This window comes from Microcebus murinus, chromosome 27, assembly GCF_040939455.1.
Source record: "Microcebus murinus isolate Inina chromosome 27, M.murinus_Inina_mat1.0, whole genome shotgun sequence".
NCBI lineage: Eukaryota > Metazoa > Chordata > Mammalia > Primates > Cheirogaleidae > Microcebus > Microcebus murinus.
The window spans coordinates 329611-351438 of NC_134130.1; the positions used below are offsets into that span (position 1 = coordinate 329611).

Consider the following 21828-nt stretch of genomic DNA (forward strand, 5'->3'; position numbering starts at 1 on the left):
TCACAGCTGGCATCTTTGTTTTCTCGGAGAAATAATCACTTGCCATTTTTTACATCCATATGAAGTAGTTTAGAATTTTCCTCCTCTACTTTATATACAAACACAGGAGGAAAGCAGGGCCCTGCTGGTGTCTTATTCTAACACTGGGATTGGGGGTCTTTGTCCCGTTTCACTGATCAGTGTTGGTGAGAAGCAGAACCCCTTGCAGTGGGCAGGAGAGCCTGAGGCCAGGGGCTCCAAGCTGAGGCCAGTCTGGAGGCTGCAAAGGGAGAGAAATGGGGCTCCCCTCGGGCTTCCCAGGCAGCCTGTCCTCCCTGCAGGGACCTCCACCGCTCAGGACAGACACAGCAGGAGGTGGATTCTGAGAAGCCCCAGAGCACTGGACAGCAGGGGACCCACGTGCAGATGGGAGTGGGGGGTTCTGTCTTTCTGAGGATGTACCTCTGGTTCCTGGGGCCATTTTCTGGACAGTGTTTTTGTTGTGGCATGCACGGGTCATGAGTCAAGACTATAATATCTTTTTTTTTTTTTTACAGAGTCTCACTCTGTTGCCCAGGCTAGAGTGCCATGGCGTCAGCCTGGCTCACAGCAACCTCAAACTCCTGGGCTCAAGCGATCCTCCTGCCTCAGGGTGGGCTGGCCTGGCCTGGGCACTCCTCCTGCCCTGTGGCTAGGGGATGGCTCCACTGGACACTGAGTCTGGAGTTCCGGGGGCACACACGTTTGACCCCGTGTCCAGGAGGGAGAAGCAGGAAGGGCACACTGAGTGCAGAAAGACGCCAGTGTCTGCTCTGCAGCATAGACAGTTACAGGCGCAGGGAGCGAGCCCGGCCTGCCAAGGGCTGTGGCCCAAGAACCTGTCAATCCGGCGGCCACTCAGCCACTTAGAGCATCGCCTCTCCTGTCACTCAGGCTGCAGGGGCGGGGCCTGAGGAACTATCCAATCAGAGGAGGCGGGGCGGGGCCGCGCGCACTGTCCAATCCGGAGCCCCGCAGGGGGGAGGGGGCAACGTTCAACAACTCCGCGGGGTCTTCCTTTCTTGCGTCCGCAGAGCTCGGGTTCCGTCTCCGCTTCGCCGAGAGGCCTCGGTGGCGCCACCACAGCCTCCGCCGCGCTGTGGCCTGCACAGGCCGCGGGAGCCGCAGGGAGGACGCCAGGTCACCCCGGAAGCCGGGAGATGGTGAGTGTGCGGGGCCCGGCGTCCCCAGGCGGGGAGGAGGGGCTGGTTGGAACCGGCCGGAACCGGCTGTGGCGGGACCCGGGCCTCCCCGCGGGCCGCTCTGGAGTCTGCGGACCCGAGTGGCCGCTGGCGCAGCTCGGCCTTCGGTCCCCGCGGCCCTCGGAGGGTGGGGCCGGGCCGGCAGCCGGGCCCCCGGGCGTCCTGTCCGGCCCCTGCGCGGCGACCTCGGTCCCGACCCCGCGTGTCCCCAGATTGTGCGGTGGCCGCGGGAGGGTCGCCGGGGAGGGTCCCCGCGCGGGGTGTGGAGGTCGCGCGTGGATGGAGCTGCGGCCTGCGGGGTCCCCAGTCCCTGCTTTCTTCCTGGGGGACCGGTTTCCTTTTGAGTGTTCTAAATGGATCGGAAACAGGGTCCCAAAGCCACGACTCTGTCCCCCAGCCTAGTTTTTTCTAGGGCTGGGAATAAATCCCTAAATTTCCGGTTCCCTCCCGGCATTCGCAGACGCGGACTTTCCCCTCTCCGATTCTCGACAACATTATCAACTATTTGTGTTTTTGTTCTATATTTCAGACAGACACAGTATTTTAAATGTTTATCGTTTTTTGTTTTTTCTTTCACAGAGCAATAGATGACTGTTTTGAAAGCATTTGTTTTCTGTTTGTGGCTGTTGAATCTGAGAGGAAAGGGGATAATAACCACCTGAAAATCTGTAAAGACATCTTTGTGCTTCTCCTCCTTTTATTTTTCCTAAGTACTGATGTCTTGTCAGAATGTCTTTTTGGGTAGTGGATATTCTTTGAAACTTTATAGGGTCATGTGTCCTCAGCCTACATGACCCTTTAAAGGTCATGGGTTTCAGAACTGCCTGGGCCTGACTCGAGATGCCCACAGCTGCCAAGTCTTTTGGAGGGTCTAGTGAATGTTAGCCCCTGGGTCACTCCTCCCAGAGGACAGCCTGGTTGTCACCTTGGCATTTGGGGGAGGGGATTCTGGGAGTGGGGGGGAGGCAGCAACTGGATGTCCCTGAGCTGGAAGGAGTCTCCTGATGTGCCCTTCATCTAAATAGCTTCCCGTGGGACACAGGAGGCTTTTTCTTCCCTAGCCCAGTTTCAATTCATTTCAGTATGAGTTCATATGCTGGTATTGAGGGGATAAGACAGAAATTTCTGCCCTCTGGATCCTTTTAGACTAATGAAGGGAGAAAAACTGTCTCAAAAGACAAGAAAAACCCACTTCTTTGAAGTGGTGCAAGAACCGGAAAAGCAAAATGCACTTGGGCAGACAGCGGGGCACAGCAATGTTGATTGGGAGGGCAGTCAGTGAGCCTGGGTGGTGGTGGTGGGGGTGTGGTCAGCACTGCCTCACCCTAGGCTTGTCAACTTGAAAAGATTTGTTTACTTGTTTTATCCTGTTTTTCGTGAAATGTAAAGTACTTTTATCTGTAGAGCTTGAATGATAAGATTGTTACAAAGACACAAAAAAGAGGTGGATTGGAGGGGAAAACATTAAATATCTTGTTTTATATTCATTCCGTTTGTTAAAAATTCTTATTTTCTTTTTCAGACATGTGTGGTAGGTTTCTCGGGTCTTTTTCTTTTTTTCTTTTTTCTTTTTGAGCCAGAGTCTCACTGGACTAGAGTGCCGTGGCATCAGGCTAGCTCACAGCAACCTCCAACTCCTGGGCTCAAGTGATCCTACTGCCTCAGCCTCCTGAGTAGCAGAGACTACAGGCATGCGCCACCATGCCCCACTAATTTTTTCTATTTTTGGTAGAGATGGGGTTTTGGTCTTGCTCAGGCTGGTCTCGAACTCCTGACCTGAAGTGATCCCCAGGCCTCCCAGAGTGCTAGGATTACAGGCATGAGCCACTATGCCTGGCTGAGAATCCTATTTTAAATAACTCAGAGAAATAGGGAAAATTACTCTTCCATTATGGCTGCAGAGAAATGAATACATTTCCACAAGAAAGTGTGGTAGATAAAATGGTGAGAGATTCACTAAAACATCAGTTTTCCCTTGCAGGGTGGAGGATTTGTGAGAGTGGATAATTCGGTTCTGTATCTTGTCATCTGGACATTTGAGATTAATCCTAAGTCCTATCAGATGGAACCTAGAAATATCCAAAAATATTTTTTTTAGTAAACAATCTGTCATGGAAATAATAAAATTACATCTTTATCATCTGAAAGGAATAGATACTTGAGCCTTTTCTGTTGAGGTGTAGAATGTAAATGCCTTACAATTTCCTTTCCTCCCCCTACATAAACAGTGAATTTCAGTGGTTTTGTTGGATTCTTCAAACACGGGGTATTTCCTTTTTTAAAAGTAAAGTAGCCTTGACTGGGGAACAGAGTGCTGAGGCCATTGACTCTAAGCTAAGGCCAGTTTTGAGCCTGCAAAGGGAGGTCATTGCAAGCTCAGTTGTGTCTTCCTGGGGAGCCTCCCCTGCAGGTGTCCCAGCTGCTCACAGTGACCTTGGGAGGAGCCCTTTGTACTGAGAGAAGCCCAGAGCTCTGGAAAGCTGGGCACCCAGAGGCAGATGTCCTCCCTGAGGTTATACTTGTCCTGGGGCTGTTTCTAGATGTTGTCTACTGAAACAGATCTGGATTTAGGTAAGAAATGACTTCATTTGAAAGGAGTATTGCAGTGGGGAAAGCACCGTGTATATTTGCAAGCATCTCAAAGGTTAGGCAGAAAAAGGCTCTTCTTTCCATAGGGAAGAGCAAACAATATTAGTAATAAAGTAGGAGGGGACAGGATGGTGGAGGATGGCAGATTCAGATGCTAGATCAGAGACTGTCTTACCCTGATTCCAGCCTGGCTTAGGCTGAGGATGGGTAAAGTTCAGAAGCCTGGAAGTGGAGAAACTTAACCAAAGTTTGGCTCACAAGTATTTTGTTTTGACTGATGAGTGAAGACATAACTGTGAGCTAATCACTCATGAGGCAAAGAATGGAGATTTGGAGAGTCTGTGTCTGGCCTTGTCATATGTACAAAGGGGACATCATCTAAGTTGTAGTGGGAAGGGCGTTTTTTTTTTGCAGTAGCCTGCGTCTCTGGAACACCAAGGATGGTTTTGGTGGGGGTTTCTTTAATCATAGTTGTTTACCAGGATTACAGAGCTTGGGTAAAATTCAACATTGTCAGCAGTTTGCTTTTCCATCCACAGAATTGCTTTAGTCAGAGTGTAATTTGTGCAAAATGAGAATGTCTGTGAGGGCCAAACTTACAGAAAATCACCTTTGAGTTCTGCCTCTTGGAGAAAATTTATGAATCTAAGAGTTTATTTGCTTCTGTGGTATAATAAAACATATATTTGGTGATTGTCTCCAGTTCCTGGTGCAGAAATCCTATCACCCTTGGAATTTCCTGAGGGAGAGGAAGAGTGTTTTTTGTTATTCCTAACAAAGCCCCTTCAGACCATACTTGAGTTTAGGCTAATTAACTGGGTTCTCTATTCTGTTTGTTCCATTGATCTGTGTGTCTACTTTTATACCAGACTGGGGGGAGGGGTTGGGGGGGTGGAGGGAGCCCTGAATAGCTTCAGAATGGGTATTAGAGACCAGAAAGACCAAACCCATGATTGGAGGGTTGTTGCTTTAAGCTCCAGCCCCCAACCTCAGGAAAGAGAGGGAGACTGGAGCCTGTGTTCCATAAAAATGGTGGAATAAACACAGAGAGCTTCCAGGTTGGTGAGAATAGTGATGTGCTGGGACAGTGGTGCACCCCAAGAGTGGGAGTTTTGTTCATCCTCCCCCCTTTCCTTGCCATATACATCTCTTGCATTGGCCATTCCTGGGTTGTGTCTTTTGTGATATACTGGTAAACTTAAGTAAGGTATTTTGCTGAGTTCTAGTTCTAGCGAATTATTGAACCTAAGGAGGGGGCAATGAGAGGCCATGATTTATAGGTGATTGTTTAGAAGTGTGAGTTGTCCCTGGGGCTTGTGACTGGCATGTGAAGTGGGGCAGTGTTGTGGGACTGAGCCCTGAACTTGTTGGGTCTTGTGCTAACCTGGGGTGGTGTCAGAAATGAATTGTTGGATATCCAGCTGGTGTTGGAGAATTGGTTGGTGTCACAAAAAAGACACTGGAGGTCAGAACCTTATACTGACTCCAGGTAAACGTTTGGCTGCTGGTGAGAATGGAGACACTGTGAGGAGGGGCGAGTAAGGTGTGTGGAGCTCCCAGAATTGAATTTCCCAGCTGTTCAGGTTTCCCTCCATCAACGTGCAGATGTGAGTTAACCTAGGGCTGCATCTTCACAGGAGTGGTCCTCAGGCTTGGGAATGTGTTTAACCTTCTGAATGTGGGTTTCCTTGTGGACTGTGGGTGAAACACACTTCTAGGGAAGAGATCCCGGAGCATGGCTTGCAGGCCAAAGGGGGTGGGGTAGCTGTTTGGAACATGCACACTCAACCAGCAGGTGGGGAGCAAGAGAGGGATCTGTGGGATCACTAGGACTCCCTGGGGAGTTCTAATTAGTGAGTTTAGAGTAAGTAGGTGGGAGATCCATGGCATCATGCTGTGGCTGAGAGGTGGTGGCTGCAGTCAGTCTGTGTAGTGCAGTCCATGTGGGGTTCGGGGCACAGTGGGGCCATTCTAGTAGGTTGTATGGAGCTGTCCCATAGGGAGGTGGTCACCAGGAGACGGTCGCATAAGGCAGATATCTGGATTGACTGCATTGGGGAACTGGTAGGAGGTAGAGAACTTGAAATTGTGTCAAGGTTGACTGAGCCCTGCTTCTGGTATGAGAAAGTTAAACCCGTGTTCAAAATGGATGCTGAGGTAACAAAATTATAAGAATTTGCTACAACAAGCAACTGTACACTTAATGGTTATTATATATGGAGATGATGTGTGCAAGATTGATTATTCTCCTATAGACAGCTTGTCACTGTCCCTCGTGTGGAACTGTCCATCATTAGTATCCTTGTCTGGCAGTATCCTCTCTGTCATAGGTTCACTTACCTTACATAGATGCCAGGGTTTCAGAATTTCTTATTTTTCATGGGTCTATCTGTTCAACTCTCTGTGATTGCCAAAATGTCCTGATTATTTCAAAGCCTTGATGTGTGGTAGAGAAAGTGCCCCACTATTTTAGTAACTTTGGGCTGCTGTAATAAATTACTGCTATTATTTTTTTGAGACAGGGTCTTGCTCTGTTGCCTGGGCTAGAGTGCACTGGTATCATAGCTCACTGCAACCCCCAGCATCTAGGCTCAAGTGATCCTTCCACCTTGGCCTCCCACAGTGCTGGGATTACAGGCACGAGCCACTGTGCCTGACCTAGAAATAGCTTTTCTTAAGTTCAGCAACATACCAAACAAATCTGGTTGTGAATTTCATGGAATTTAATAAAACACTATATATACTTGGGAGAAGTTATATCATGGTGATATTCACTCTGTTTCTGAGGACATATGTCATATCTCCATGTGTTTCTTTCTAAATTGATGTCTTTCAGTGTATACTTTCCCATTATAATAATTTTATACCCTCATTGGACATTTTTTAGGACTTAATTTTTTTGTGTATTGAGTTTGCATTGTGAAAACTTACTAAACATGTTGCATATGAGGAAATTATATAAAACAATTGCACAGTAACTGAAACATTGTAAAGGGAATGTCCTTCTAATGACAACTAGCCCAAGACTTTGGAGAAGACTTACTGCCACTTGTCCCTCTTAAAATGACTCCTAGAGGCCAGATCATCCCATTTCTCTCCAGATGGGGCCAGTTTATGGATTATAACATAATTTTCTTTTCTCAACTGTGTATTTAACCCCATGTTTTATTTTTGCATGAATCTTATACAAATGGTATCATACTGTGTATGTATTGTAAATGTCAGGTTTCTTTTTTTGCACAGTTTTGAATGTTGCATGGAATGGCAGTTTGCCTTCAAAAATTAAAAATTTCTTTTCTTTTTTTTCTTTTTTGAGACAGAGTCTTGTTCTCTCACCCAGGCTGGAGTGCAGTGACGCTCTTGGGCTCAAGTGATCCTTCCGCCTTAGCCTCTTAAGTAGCTAGGACTACAGGTGTGCGCCACCACCCATGCCTGGCTCATTTTTAATTTTTTGTAGAGTTGGAATCTTACAGTGTTGCCTAGGCTAGTCCAGAACTCCTGGCCTCAAGGAGTCCTCCCACCTTGGCCTCCCAAAATGCTGGGTTACAGGTGTGAGCCACTGCACTGTTTTATTTTTTTTAATTAATAGTTAACAGAATAATCGAGCAGATTATTACAGAGTTCCTGTAGACTTCTTTTCCGTAGTAGCATTTAGTTTCCTCTGTTTTTAACATCTTGCCTTAGGTATGGTGTATTTGTTACAATGATGAACCAACATATTACATCTGATGTTGAGAATTGAAAAACTGTTAACATTGTTATTAACTAAAGTTCATACTTTATGTTAGGGTTCATTCTGTTGTACAGTTCTGTGAGTTTTGATAAATGAATGTGTCATATACCCAGCACCACAGTGTCCACAGTGTCATATAGAATAGTTTCATGGTCCTAAAAATCCCTTGTACTCTACCTCCCCCCCCCCCGAAAAAGGGTCTCACTCTGTTGCCCAGGCTACAATGAATTGGCATCATTATAGCTCTCTGTAGCCTCAAACTCAAACTCCTGGGCTCAGGAGAGGCTCAGGTGATCCTCTTGCTTCAGCCTCCTAAGTATCTGAGACTATAGGTGAGGGCCACCACACTGGCTAATTTTTTTATTTTTGTAGAGATGGGGTCTCCCCATGCTGGTCTGGAAATCATGGCCTGAAGCAGTCCTCCTGCCTTGGCCTCCCAAAGTGCTGGGGTTACAGGCATGAGCCACTGCCTGGCCCTCTACCTATTCATCACTGTTCCTTTCCCCTAACCCCTGCCCCCCACTATTTCTTTATCCACTTTAAAAATGAGTAGAAGGACAGAGAAGCAGACAGAGTTCCATCAGGTAGATGCAGACGGTCACGCCCTCCCCAGACACCGAATGTCTGCAGTTCCTCTGGGGGGAGGCGGCTGAGGACAGGTCCTAGCCCCTGGATGTTTCTTGTGTCTCAGCATCCAGTGGTGATGATGAGGAAGCCCAGGGCGGTGGCCAAGGCCCCGTTATTCCCCACCTTGCACCACAGCAAATCCCAGCGAGAGCCTCTTCTCCACCATCCACCAGTGGCTTCATCCTGGGGAGACCCCAGGCACAGACAGATAAAGGGTGGTGACCCCACTCTCATCAACCCCGATGTCAGGAAGGTCCTGGAGATGCTCCTTACCTAGAGAGCGAACTGAAGCTGTGGAAGGAGGAAGAGAAGGAGGGGTCATTTCTGCAACACTTGAGCCCAGACTGCCCCCCGGGTTCTCTGGGGAATATGTTAAAGTCAGAGGTCTGGGAGCCAGACACCAAGACCCCACACTTCTTCTGGAATGTGGGAGACAACCCAGAGTAGCTGCCCAGGCCTCACCAGCTCCCCCATGCTGCATCGCTGCGTTTCCTTCCGTGAAGTCCCGGGCTTTTCCACTGGAAACTCAGGCTCATGCATCTTCACAGCCTCCCCAGGCCCAGCCCTGGCCCCGCCCCATGACCCAGCCCCAGCCCCGCTCTCAAACCAGTCAGGGTCAGGACTGATTCCTCTGTTGTCACCTCCTTTCCTGGACCTCTTCAAGAACGTTCTCCCAGGAAATTGTCAACCTCACCTATAGAGTCATACCCAAACTCACTGATGGCCCAGGAGGGAAAAGCAGAGTGTGGAAGGGGCCAGGGCCGAGCCTTGAGTTTTATGGGCTCCAGGGACTGGGGTTTGAGCCCCACCTGTGCCTTACCTGGAACCTTACAGTGTGAACTTCGAGCATTTGTTGAGTGCACGGATGGACGAAGAAAAGCTCCCAGGAGGTGTACACATAGCATTTTTTATCCCTCCAGGATGGTAGATTGTGGGTTTTGTGTGGGCATCAGACTTGGGAACAGCACGGCTGGCAGGAAGCCCAGGCCCCACATACCACAGTCACACGATCGGACAGTCACACAGTCGGACAACTCAAAAAGGCCCCAGGGTAAAATTTCCTCTGCTTTTATTGAGTTCTCTAAGTTTAGGTATATTGTGTTTTCATTTTCATTTCTGTCTATTTTTCTGGTTTCTCTTGTTATTTCTTTTTTTTTTTTTTTTTTTTGAGACAGAATCTCAGTTTGTTACCCAGGCTAGAGTGAGTGCCGTGGCGTCAGCCTAGCACACAGCAACCTCAAACTCCTGAACTCAAGCAATCCTTCTGCCTCAGCCTCCTGAGTAGCTGGGACTACAGGCATGCGCCACCATGCCTGGCTAATTTTTTCTATATATTTTTAGTTGGCCGATTAGTTTATTTCTATTTTTAGTAGAGATGGGGTCTCACTCTTGCTCAGGCTGGTTTCGAACTCCTGACCTTGAGTGATCCGCTGGCCTCGGCCTCCCAAAGTGCTAGGGTTACAGGCGTGAGCCACCACGGCCGGCCAGTTTCCACAGATTTGTGAATTCTTTAGTTTTCATTGTGTTCTAAGTTCATCTCATGTAGTTAGAGGAGATAATTTGTATATCTATATTTTTTATTTAATTTTTTGTATTTTATATTTTAGTTTATTATATGTAAACAGTGTAAAATTTATATTCATATTTAAATGTGTATTATAAAATCATATTTTTAATTTATAATATTTTTTATTATTTTTTTTAAATCTATTGAGACTTAATTCTTTCACCACTACTATACAACATAATACTGGATGTTCTAGCCAGAGTAATTAGGCAAGAAAAAGAAATTAAATATATCCAAATTTGACAGAAAAATAAGAAATTATTACTGTTTATAGATATTATGATCTTATATGTAGAAAAACCAAAGGATTCCATACCCCACAAGAAAAAAACATTTAGAAGTAATAAATGAATTTAGTAAATTAGCAGAATACGAAATGAACCTGCAAAAATCTGTCATATTTCTATATACTGTCACTGAACGATCCAAAATGGGGATTAGGAAAATATTTCCTCCCATATACTTTGAATCCTCTCTAGATCACTTGTAATACCTAATACCATATAAATCCTGTATAAATAGTTATTATACTATATTGTTTAGGGAATAATGACAAGAAAAAAAGTCTGTAGGTATTTAATACACACCTAACCATTGTAGACCTTACTAGATGATATACAATTGGCTCATTTGAAGGTTGGTTAAGTCCATGGATGAAGAATCAATCCCTGTGCACGGAGGACTGACTGTCATCCATCAGTGGATGAATGGATCAACAAAATGTGTAATATCCATACCATGGAATATAATTCCGCTATAGAAACAAAGTAGTGGCCGGGCGCGGTGGCTCACGCCTGTAATCCTAGCTCTCTGGGAGGCCGAGCCGGGCGGATCGTTTGAGTTCAGGAGTTCGAAACCAACCTGAGCAAGAGCGAGACCCCGTCTCTACTATAAATAGAAAAAAAAATTAATTGGCCAACTAATATATATAGAAAAAAAAAAAAAACAAAGTAGTGGAACCTGTTATGACATGGATGTCCCTTGAAAAACCTATACTACTTGAGAGAGGTCAGCCACACGCACCGCATGTGACATGATTCTGTTTATGTGAAAGTCCAGAATAGGGAAATCTACAGAAGAAGAAGAAGAATTACTGGTTTTCAAGGGCTAGGGATTTGGGGAGGAAGAAGGGAGGGTAGGAGAGACAGGTAAAGCAGACAGGGGTTTCCTTTTTTTTTTCTTCCTCATTTTTCATCATCAAAGGGATATAAAATTTTAAATAAAATGAAATGAATAAAGTAATCTGTGGAGCAGGCCTAATCCCTTTTCCTGCATTAAGTTGAATGAAGTGTAACAGCCTGGGAAACTTAGGCAAGGGCCTAAAGGTCATGAAGAACGAAATATTCACGACCCTGGTACCATCTGAAGATGAGGGGTTTCTTTTTGAGGAGATGAAAATTAACCATGGTGGTGATTACATGTATCTGAATATATTAATACTAAAATCTGTTAAAAATGTTAAATTTCCAAATTCATTCCACATTTATATAACCTGTTATTGTTTTTCTTATATTTACCAATGAGAATAAAAATTCAGTTGCCTTAGAGATATCGCAACTGTCACTCAGGCTAGAGGGGGCGGGGCCGCAGGAACTGTCCAATCAGACGCACCGTGGGGAGGGGGAGGGCGTCCCTATTGTGACGTCACTGAGCCTGTTTCATCTGCCCCTGGCAGTATCTACCTTGACTTCTGTTGTGCTGTGACCTGCAGTGGTCGCAGGCGCCGGAGGGAGGACACTGGGACACCCCTGAAGCCGGCAGATGGTGCGTGCGCAGGGCGGGCGACTGCACCATCAGGAGGACCTGATTGGAACTGGCTGGAACCAGCTGTGATGGGACCTAGGCTTCACAGCGGTCAGCTCCAGGGTCTGCAGTTTGGCCGTCGGCCCCCTCCAGCCCGCACGGTGGGGCTGGGCCAGCAGCCGGGACCCCAGGTGTCCTATTTCGTCCCTACACGTGGTAACCTGAGCCTTAGCCCGGCAGCCTTGCGTCTGCCCCAGATTGTGCTGTGACGACGGGAGAGTGATCAAGGGAGGATCCCCACTCGGTGTGTGGGGTTTGTGGTGAGGGCTGTGGTCCTTGGGGTCCCTAGTCTCTACTTTCACCCCACAGAGACCGATCTCCCTCCGTGTCTTCAAAAGGTCTTGGAAGCAGGGTCTCAAATCCACCACCCTGTCCCCCAGCCCACCTCGTCCTAAGGCTGGGAATCCCTAAATACCCAGATCCCATCCCATATTACCTAAGGCTTACTTCCCCTCTCCAGTTGACAGCATCATGTTCGACTATTTGTCTTTCATTCTGTGTTTCAAACGCATGTGGCATTTTAATTATAATTTTCCCACAGAACTATAGATGACTTTTTAAAAAAGATTTATCTTTGTTGTGGGTATTTTACATGAGTGTAAAGCAGAGAATAACCATCTGGAAGTGGTACCTTGTCTAAAATCTTTGTACTTCTCTTCCCGGTTTCTTTTTTTTTTCTTTTTTTTTTTTTTGAGACAGAGTCTCACTTTGTTGCCCAGGCTAGAGTGAGTGCCGTGGCGTCAGCCTGGCTCACAGCAACCTCAATCTCCGGGGCTCAGCGATCCTACTGCCTCAGCCTCCCGAGTAGCTGGGACTACAGGCATGCGCCACCATGCCCGGCTAATTTTTTGTATATATATTTTTAGTTGGTCAATTAATTTATTTCTATTTTTGGTAGAGACAGGGTCTCGCTCAGGCTGGTTTCGAACTCCTGACCTCGAGCAATCCGCCCGCCTCGGCCTCCCAAAGTGCTAGGATTACAGGCGTGAGCCACCGCGCCCGGCCTCTTCCGGTTTCTTTATGGCACCAAACATCCCATGAGAACTTCTTTTGTTACCTCCCAACAGAGGGGTTTGTTCACATGGCAGGATAAGGCCAGTAGACAGCCAACTTGGTTATAGCAAGGGGGCTTTATTACTTGGCACAAGTAAAGAGCACACCAGGAATAGTTCCCAAAGCAGTGTGTCCCCAAATAAGGGTTTTTTTTTTTTTTTTTTTTTTTTGAGACAGAGTCTCACTTTTGTTGCCCTGGCTAGAGTGAGTGCCGTGGCGTCAGCGTAGCTCACAGCAACCTCAAACTCCTGGGCTCAAGCAATCCTGCTGCCTCAGCCTCCCAAGTAGCTGGGACTACAGGCATGCGCCACCATGCCCGGCTAATTTTTTGTATATATATTTTTAGTTGGTCAATTAATTTCTTTCTATTTTTAGTAGAGACAGGGTCTCGCTCAGGATGGTTTCGAACTCCCAACCTCGAGCAATCCGCCCGCCTCGGCCTCCCAGAGTGCTAGGATTACAGGCGTGAGCCACCGCGCCCGGCCCCAAATAAGGGTTTTATAGTCAGAGGGTAATAAGGAGTGATCTGATTGGATCTTGCAATGAGGTGATGCTGGGAGACATGATCTGACTGGATCCTGGACGCTACCATGCAGTGTCTGTGTCTTAATTCAGTTCCTGCGCCTCAGTCCAACCACTTAAGTGTTTGTGGTTGCACGCTTGGTTCATCTGGGCATGCTCATGAGCTTCAACCCTTGCTGGAGGTCCATGGCAACTGAAAAACAACTCACAACTTTGTTATATAAGTTGAGCCAGATTGGTCTGGTGTGGATATAGTACCCCCTTGGTGTTTGTGTGTGACACACTAGCATCAGCATCAGGACCACACCTTTGCAGGTGATCACAGCATTCAGTGCTGTGAACAAGATATCTAGATGTTGACCATCACACAATTTTGTCTCCTCTTGCTCTGACTTGCTAGCCTGTTCTGCTGCCTGATGGCTGGCATGCAGTTGGAGCTGCTGCTGCTTGGGGAACTTCTGCTTTGAGCTGTGCTGCTCTGTTGCATTGTTGAAACCTAGCAAGTCTGGGTCATCCAGTTTTGATACCTCTTTGGCATTTAGAAACAGGAGTGTGGCATTGGGGCCCTTCTGAATGAGGTCCTGGGTTGTATGTCTTGGTCTGGACCTCTCTTTCTCTTTTAGAATGAAGCTGTGACTACTGCTAAGCTTTGGCCATATTCTTTGGCCAGTCCCCCTCAGGGTGCTGAGGGGGAAGACTGTACCTGAGGGAACAGTCAAGCAGGAAAGGCAGCCATTAGATGGAGAGTTGAAGCCAGGCCGCACTCCTAATAGCAGAGGGCTTACCAGGACCTTTAAGCACTGTGGCTGCCACAGCCTGTGTGTCTATCACCACAAAGATCCTGACTCTTGTTATATGAACAATATCTGGCACAGCAAAGCTTCAAACCCAAGTTAAGCCAAGAGTCCTTAAACCTTACAGAATAATCACTGATGTGGAGGAGGCCCATAGCCCTGATGATACTGATGCAGGGGGGAACATTTACAAATACTGGGGTAGACAAGACAGCCCCTTCTCCCCTCCCTGAAGTATATCTAGAGGCCAAAACACAAACCTAGTAGGGAGGGAACAAAAAATACATATATATATACTGAAACAGAGGTCCACAATTTGACCCAGCTGGAAATTCAAAATATATTAATAAAAGTATTTATACAACAAAAAAATAAAACTGCATGGTTCTTGTGCCTCTTACAGGATAGATTCCAAATTGATATCTGCGCTAATTGTCAATCCTTAGTGCAGTTAATTAACATAAGGCTCAAATTATACTTACACTAGGTGATCCCACTAAATTTAAGCAAGGTACGCCCTGTAATCTTAGGAGAGTAGTGAATAAAGTAGAGGATAAACAAATATGCCTTCTCCTATCCAAGTACTAACCAGGCCCGACCCTGCTTAGCTCCGAGATCAGATGAGATTGGGCGTGTTCAGGGTGGTATGGCCGTAGACAAATATGCCTTCTTAACCATCAGAACTATTATCTTGTCTGAATTCCTTATGGTTATAGCACCTATGGTCTTAAAATATCCCATACAGAGCAGGGTCACTTTTACATGTTAAGAAATAAATTAAGTCTTTGGTATTTGCAAAGTGGCAAAATGGAATCTCACAGACCTTCATCCCCAGTTAAATTAGTTAATATGGCCTAATATAAATTAAATAGGGCCTTGAAGGATTGGAAAGCATTATTATAATAGATTAACTGAGTGAACAACAGTGAGGAGTTTGTGAGGAGATTTCATGGACAACATTGCCACATGCGTACATGGTGGAGCTCAGTGGAGAGTTGCTGCTTTTCATGACTGACCTGGGACATCTATGATAAAGGATCCAAGAGTCAGCACAACTGACCAAGCATCAGGCTTTCATCTTAGCACTGGCCAGAAATGAGCCCCATTTGCACGTTTACAGATACTTGGGTGATTGTATAAGTGTTTCCCATCTGTAGTAAAATATCTGTTTCTTTTTTTTTTTGAGACAGAGTCTCGCTTTGTTGTCCAGGCTAGAGTGAGTGCCGTGGCGTCAGCCTAGCTCACAGCAACCTCAAACTCCTGGGCTTGAGTGATCCTTCTGCCTCAGCCTCCCGAGTAGCTGGGACTACAGGCATGCGCCACCATGCCCGGCTAATTTTTTATATATATATCAGTTGGCCAATTAATTTCTTTCTATTTATAGTAGAGATGGGGTCTCGCTCTTGCTCAGGCTGGTTTTGAACTCCTGACCTTGAGCAATCCGCCCGCCTCGGCCTCCCAAGAGCTAGGATTACAGGCGTGAGCCACAGCGCCCGGCCAAAATATCTGTTTCTTATGTCACAGATACCCAAAATATAAATCTAGGTAATATGTATCTCTACATATACTAAGTCTACAATGCAGGGATGCTCATCCACCTAGTTCCTGACAGTGCTGGGCTCCTGAACAAGGTGTTGGGTGGAACTTTCTCCTCCCTTCCCAGTCTTAGGCTGAAGACCTCATAATGGCTTACTAAAAAAGTTTAATTCAATTCCATGAAAGATCACATGGTGAGCGTCTAGTTATTCTTCAGGGGTGAATTTGTCATGAGTCTGTCTTCATTTTTTTCTTCCCTAATAGACGTTATGTTTTTAAAGAACGATTCTAAATTTACAGAAGAAATGATTAGTAAGTACAGGTGTTTTTCCACGTTACTTTTCTGTCTCCATTTAGTTTGCCCTATTTTTGGCATCTTGTATTACTGTGGTGCATTTGTTAAGATTGATGAATGAGTATTTATTCATTAACATCCACAATTTACTTTAGAGTTGACTTTCTGTGTTGCACATTCAGTGGGTTTTGACAGTCAAATATGTAATGATGTGTGTCTGTTGTTTCTGTATCATATAAAATAGTTTCACTGCCCTTAGGGTTCTGTCACTTAGCAGTATGCTTTTAAGATTCCTCTGTCTTATTATCATGGTTTGATATTAATACCTTATTGCTTTTTATCATTGAGCAATAATTTCATCATATGGATATATCACAGATTATTCATTTGCTTATGAAGGATATCTTTAATTTTTGGAAATTTGGATATCTCTAATTTTTAGAACTTATGCATAAATCTATAAACAGGTTTTTGTGCAAACAGAAGTTTTCAACTTAATATATTGGTAAATACCAAGGAGTGTGATTGGTAGGTCCTATGTTAAGATGATGTTTAGTTTTATAAGAAATTGACCATCTTCCAAAATAGGTGTACAGTTTTCCATTCCTACCAGTAACAAATGAGGGTTCCTGTTGCTCACATCTTTCCCATCATTTGGTACTTTCAGCATATTCAGTTTTAGCCATTCTAATAAGGGTCATGTTAGTCTTTCATTTTTTCATTTGTAATTCTGAAATGACAAAAATGTGCATGCTTTCATATGCTTATATGCTATCTGTATATCTTTCTATGCAATTATGTCTTACACAACAAAGACAATTTTATTTCTTCTTTTTTTTGAGACACAGTCTCACTCTGTTGCCTGGGCTAGAGTGCCATGGCATCAGCCTAGCTCACAGCAACCTGGGCTCAAGCGATCCTCCTGCTTCAGCCTCCCAAGTAGCTGGGACTACAGGCACGTGCCACCATGCCCAGCTAACTTTTTCTATATATTTTTAGATATATAGAATTCAATTAATTTCGTTCTATTTTTAGTAGAGATGGGGTCTTGCTCTTACTCAGGCTGGTTTCAAACTCCTGACCTTGAGCGATTCTCCCACCTGCTAGCCTCCCAGAGTGCTAGGATTACAGGTGTGAGCCACCAAGCCCGGCCCATAACTGTTACTTGTTCCCAGTGGTGCTCAACATTTGGGATTATCTAATGGTCTTTCTAATTAGTGTGAACTAGGGTCTACTTGGCATTTTATTTGGCTATTTTATCTTCTATTAAAAGAGGAATATGTTTTGGTTATATTGCATGTATTACTGATATTCGTCATCCACTTAGTTGTTTGTCTTTTAACTCCCTTAATTTTAATACATTTGATCTATCAATCTCTTCCTTTATGGGTTACAGTCTAGGTCAAGAAAAATTTACCTGTGACTTTGAAAGTGTTGTGGCTTTATCTTTCATATACAAATCTATAAATTTATTATTGCCCCTGGAATAGAAGGAAATACAGTATACTTTTCCAATTAGGTAGAAGTTTTTCCCTGCCCATGTATTTAGTCACTGCTCTACAATGCCTGTTCTGTCATTAACCAACTTTCCATATAAATGCCAGCACATTGGTTACACTCTCTTTCCCTTGGGCTATTTATTTATCCCTCTGCAATATTTTATTTTCAGAATTCTTGTTAAAGATTAGGCAAGCCATCATGATGTTCTTCAGAAGACTTTATTGTTAGACATTCATTATTCCTGTTAGGTTTAGAGAAGTACTTTTTATTGATTCTTAATCTTTTGGGGATTTATAGAATTTGGAAAATATTTTGAAAAAGGGGATATCTTGGGGATATTGAGTTCTTTCCATGAACTCATCTTTCTCCTTATTTCATTTTGCTTTGACGTTATACAATGGAATGTCACATAAGGATTGGTCATGAATCATTCCCCCCTGAAGTCAGAGAAAGAAGATGTTCTATTCTTTTGGGGGAAAGCCCTGCTAATCTCTTTATCATTATATAATCATGAGCAAATTCACCATTAAATCATATGGATTTAAAGGAAATCCCTTTGAAATTGCAGCTCTTAATCTGTTCCTCCAGGTCAGCAAGGCACAGGGTATATTGTTGGAGATCTACCAGAAAAAGTTCTGGTATTTGTCTTCTCAGTATATCTGTGCTAAAAATGGGTGGAAAACTGCCCCATGGCTCATGAGTATATGGATTTTTTTCAGGGGGTCTAAGTTACTGTCTTCCTCATGCCTGAGTTCTATCTTCTCAGTATCTTCCTAGCCTCATGAAATGAGACATAATGAAAGGAAACACTGAGTTTATAATAAATATTACATATGCAAGGTAAAATTAATACTTCTGCAGAGGAATATTTTTATTTAGCCAGCTTGATCTGACTACTTCTGATGGCCTGGAGTCCTTCAGGAAAGTATGGACAGCTGGACTTTTTCACAAGGTGGATTTCTACAGGCCACCTGGCCTCTCCTGTTTGGTGAAGGGAATAGAGGAAAATGCTTCTACTTCTTCAGTGTGTATTCATGGAAACTTCATTCAGGTTTCACTTTGTGTTTCATGGAATGCTGAGTGTTGGTGTGTGATCTGAAAGGAAATGGAAGAGTTTTTTGCACAAGGAATGATGGTCTTAAAATTTGTTTTCTTTGTATAGCATTTCCTTCATTTCTCCAAGGTGAACTGGATCCTGCCATTAGAGATCAATAAAACTTGTAGTGACCACAATAAAAACATGGACATCAGTTCCATGTTTTCATAGTGCTATTAAATTTATGAGGAAGTGAGTGTGGACAAAGTTCTCATAAATCATGTTCATTCATAATAAAATGAATCTTTGGGAAACACCAAATTCTTTCTGAACTTTTATGAATTTCGTATACATCCCTGTTCTGTTGTCTCACCCTTCCTCTATTAAACATGTGTGGAATGTTTTAGGACTCAGTGGCCTCTGAGGATGTGGCTGTGAACTTCACTCTGGAGGAGTGGGCTTTGCTGGACCCTTCCCAGAAGAAACTCTACAGAGATGTAATGCGAGAAACCTTTAGAAACCTGGCCTGTATAGGTAAGGATGACATCATTCCTACTCTTTGTCAATTAGAGAAGTGTTTATTGCTCATTAACACTGTTCCATGATGTTGAATATGGAAAAGGGAATACTTGTGTTAATAAATCAGGTTTGTTTGCAGCTCATCAAGAACCTAAAATGTAATCACTTTTTTGTAATTTCTATCAGTTCATAATAATTTTTTCTGACAATATTTTAGGAAAAAAATGGGAAGACCAGAACATTGAAGATTGGTACAAAAATCAGGGGAGACTTCTAAGGTAATTTGCGCTCCTAAGAGAAAGTAGTGTCTCATGAAAGAACACTTAGTATGCCATGAAAATTAACAAACAAAAGCAATAAGGCCAGCTTCAAATTTACTTATTCATAGAACTTTTTCGCCAGAAATATATACATAGATGACACAGATGTTCAGTGTTTGGAAAATAGTTAATGTAAAAATAGTATTAAGAAACTGTATGTTCAAGTGTTCTTGGCTTCCTAAAAAAAAAAAAAAAAAAGAAACTGTATGTATGAATGTCGTGGTTATGTTAATAGCTCCTCTTGAGCCCTCTTCTGGAGCATTTAATCCATTCACTTTCGAATAATTCAGACAGAGCTGAAAACCTACTGTTTCCTCTATTGTGGTAAAAATGGAAGTCTACTACCTATTAATAAATACAAAGTCATTAATAAACCATTAATATCATGTTTTCTATTTTTTACAGCAATCATATGGTAGAGAGACTCTGTGAACGTGATCAATATGGAGAAACCTTCAGCCAGATTCTAAATCTTAATCTGGACAAGAAAATTCCTAGTGTAGTAAAACCTTGGGAATGTAGCTTGTGTGGGAAAGTCTTCATGCATCATTCATCCCTTAGTAGACACATCAGATCTCATGCTGGACACAAACCATATGAGTACCAGGAATATGGAGAAAAACCATATAAATGTAAGCAATGTGGGAAAGCCTTTGGTTCTTGTCAGTCTTTTCGAAGACATGAAAGAACTCACACCGGTGAGAAACCCTATGAATGTAAGGAATGTGGAAAGGCCTTCATCTCTCTTCCAAGTGTTCGGAGACACATGATTAAGCACACTGGAGATGGACCTTATAAATGTCAAGAATGTGGGAAAGCCTTTGATCGTCCCAGTTTATTTCAAATACATGAAAGAACTCACACTGGAGAGAAACCTTACGAATGTAAGGAATGTGGGAAAGCCTTCATTTCTCTCCCAAGTTTTCAAAGACACATGATTAGGCACACTGGAGATGGACCTTACAAATGCCAGCAATGTGGGAAGGCCTTCGACCGTCCCAGTTTATTTAGAATACATGAAAGAACTCACACTGGAGAGAAACCCCATGAATGTACTCAATGTGGGAAAGCATTCATTTCTCTCACAAATTTTCAAAGTCACATGATTAGGCACACTGGAGATGGACCTTATAAATGTAAGGTATGTGGGAGAGCCTTCATTTTTCCCAGTTATGTTCGAAAACATGAAAGAACTCATACTGGGGAGAAACCTTATGAATGTAATAAATGTGGCAAAACCTTCAGTTCTTCCAGTAATGTTCGAACACATGAAAGGACTCACACTGGTGAGAAACCCTATGAATGTAAGGAATGTGGAAAAGCCTTCATTTCTCTCCCAAGTGTTCGAAGACACATGATCAGCCACACTGGAGATGGACCTTATAAATGTACGATATGTGGTAGAGCCTTTGACTGTCCTAGTTCATTTCAAATACATGAAAGAACACACACTGGAGAGAAACCGTACGTGTGTAAGGAATGTGGAAAAGCTTTCATTTCTCTCAAAAGGATTAGAAAGCATATGATACTGCACACTGGAGATGGACCTTATAAGTGTACGGTATGTGGTAAAGCCTTTGACTGTCCTAGTTCTGTTCGAACACATGAAAGAACTCATACTGGAGAGAAACCCTATGTGTGTAAAGAATGTGGGAAAGCATTCAATTATGCCAGTTCCATTCGAATACATGAAAGAACTCATACTGGAGAAAAGCCCTATGAATGTAAAATATGTGGGAAAACATTCAGTTACTCCAGTTCCTTTCAAAGACATGAAAGAGGTCATGGTGGAGATAAACCTTATGTTAGGGGTATAGGGAATCTTTCGTTTATCACACAAGCATCAAGTACACATGAGAATGCATAGTGAAGGAAAACTACAGTGTAAAAAATATGGAAAGTCTTAGTTTACCTTCTGAGTTTTAGACTTGCTTGGGAGCTGACCCCTTCTTCCTGTCCTGTTCTCCCTTTTGGAATGAGAACATCTATTCTATGCCTGTCTCTATTGTATTTTGGAAGTACACAACTAGTTCAGTTTCACAGGTTTGCAGCTGAAGAAGAATTTTGCCTCAGCATGAATCAGGTCTTGCCCATATCTGATTTATATGATACTGAGATGATACTTTGGAGTTTAGACTTTAGAGTTCCTGCATTAATTAAGACTTTTGAGGCCTTTGGGATGGGATGAATGTGTTTTACATGTGAGAAGGACATGAATTTTGGGGGGCCAGGGGTTGAATGTTGAGACTGAGTGTATATGTATCCCCAAATTTATATGCCTCCGTTAATGCAATTGTATTCAGAGGAAATGTCTCTGGTGGTTGTTAGGATGAGATCATAAGGGTGGAGGCCTCATAAATGGGGCTAGTCTCCTGATAGGAATCCCTAGAGAGTTAATTTTGCTCTCCACCATGAGAGGACACAGTGAAAGATAGCCTTCTTTTGAATAGGAGGCAGGCCTTCACCAGACACCGAATCTGCCAGTGCCTTTATATTGGACTTCCCGGCCTCTCAAACTGTGAGAAATAAATGTTTGTTATTCAAGCCATCTAGTGTATGGTATTTTGTTTTAGCAGCCCACACTAAGACACAACCCAATTTTATTACATTTTTATTTATTTATTTGGCCAATTAATTTCTTTTTAGTAGATACGGGGGTCTCACTCTTGCTCAGGCTGGTTTCGAACTCCTGACCTTGAATGATCCACCCGCCT

General features: G+C 43.9%; 1 protein-coding gene across 2 annotated transcripts; it reads left to right on the forward strand.

Moving 5' to 3' along the window:
* Positions 1-1020: 1020 nt before the first annotated feature.
* ZNF564 (zinc finger protein 564) lies at positions 1021-21661 on the forward strand. 2 transcript variants are annotated; one of them, XM_012790510.3, is made up of 4 exons: positions 1021-1181; positions 18683-18809; positions 19012-19072; positions 19520-21661. In XM_012790510.3, exons 1-4 carry the CDS (start codon positions 1179-1181, stop codon positions 20979-20981), a joined length of 1653 nt encoding a protein of 550 aa, XP_012645964.1. In that variant the 5' UTR covers positions 1021-1178; the 3' UTR covers positions 20982-21661. The 2 variants fall into 2 exon arrangements, with proteins under 2 accessions (XP_012645964.1, XP_012645966.1); XM_012790512.3 differs by lacking the exon at positions 1021-1181 and adding an exon at positions 11346-11783.
* The last annotated feature ends 167 nt before the right edge of the window (positions 21662-21828 follow it).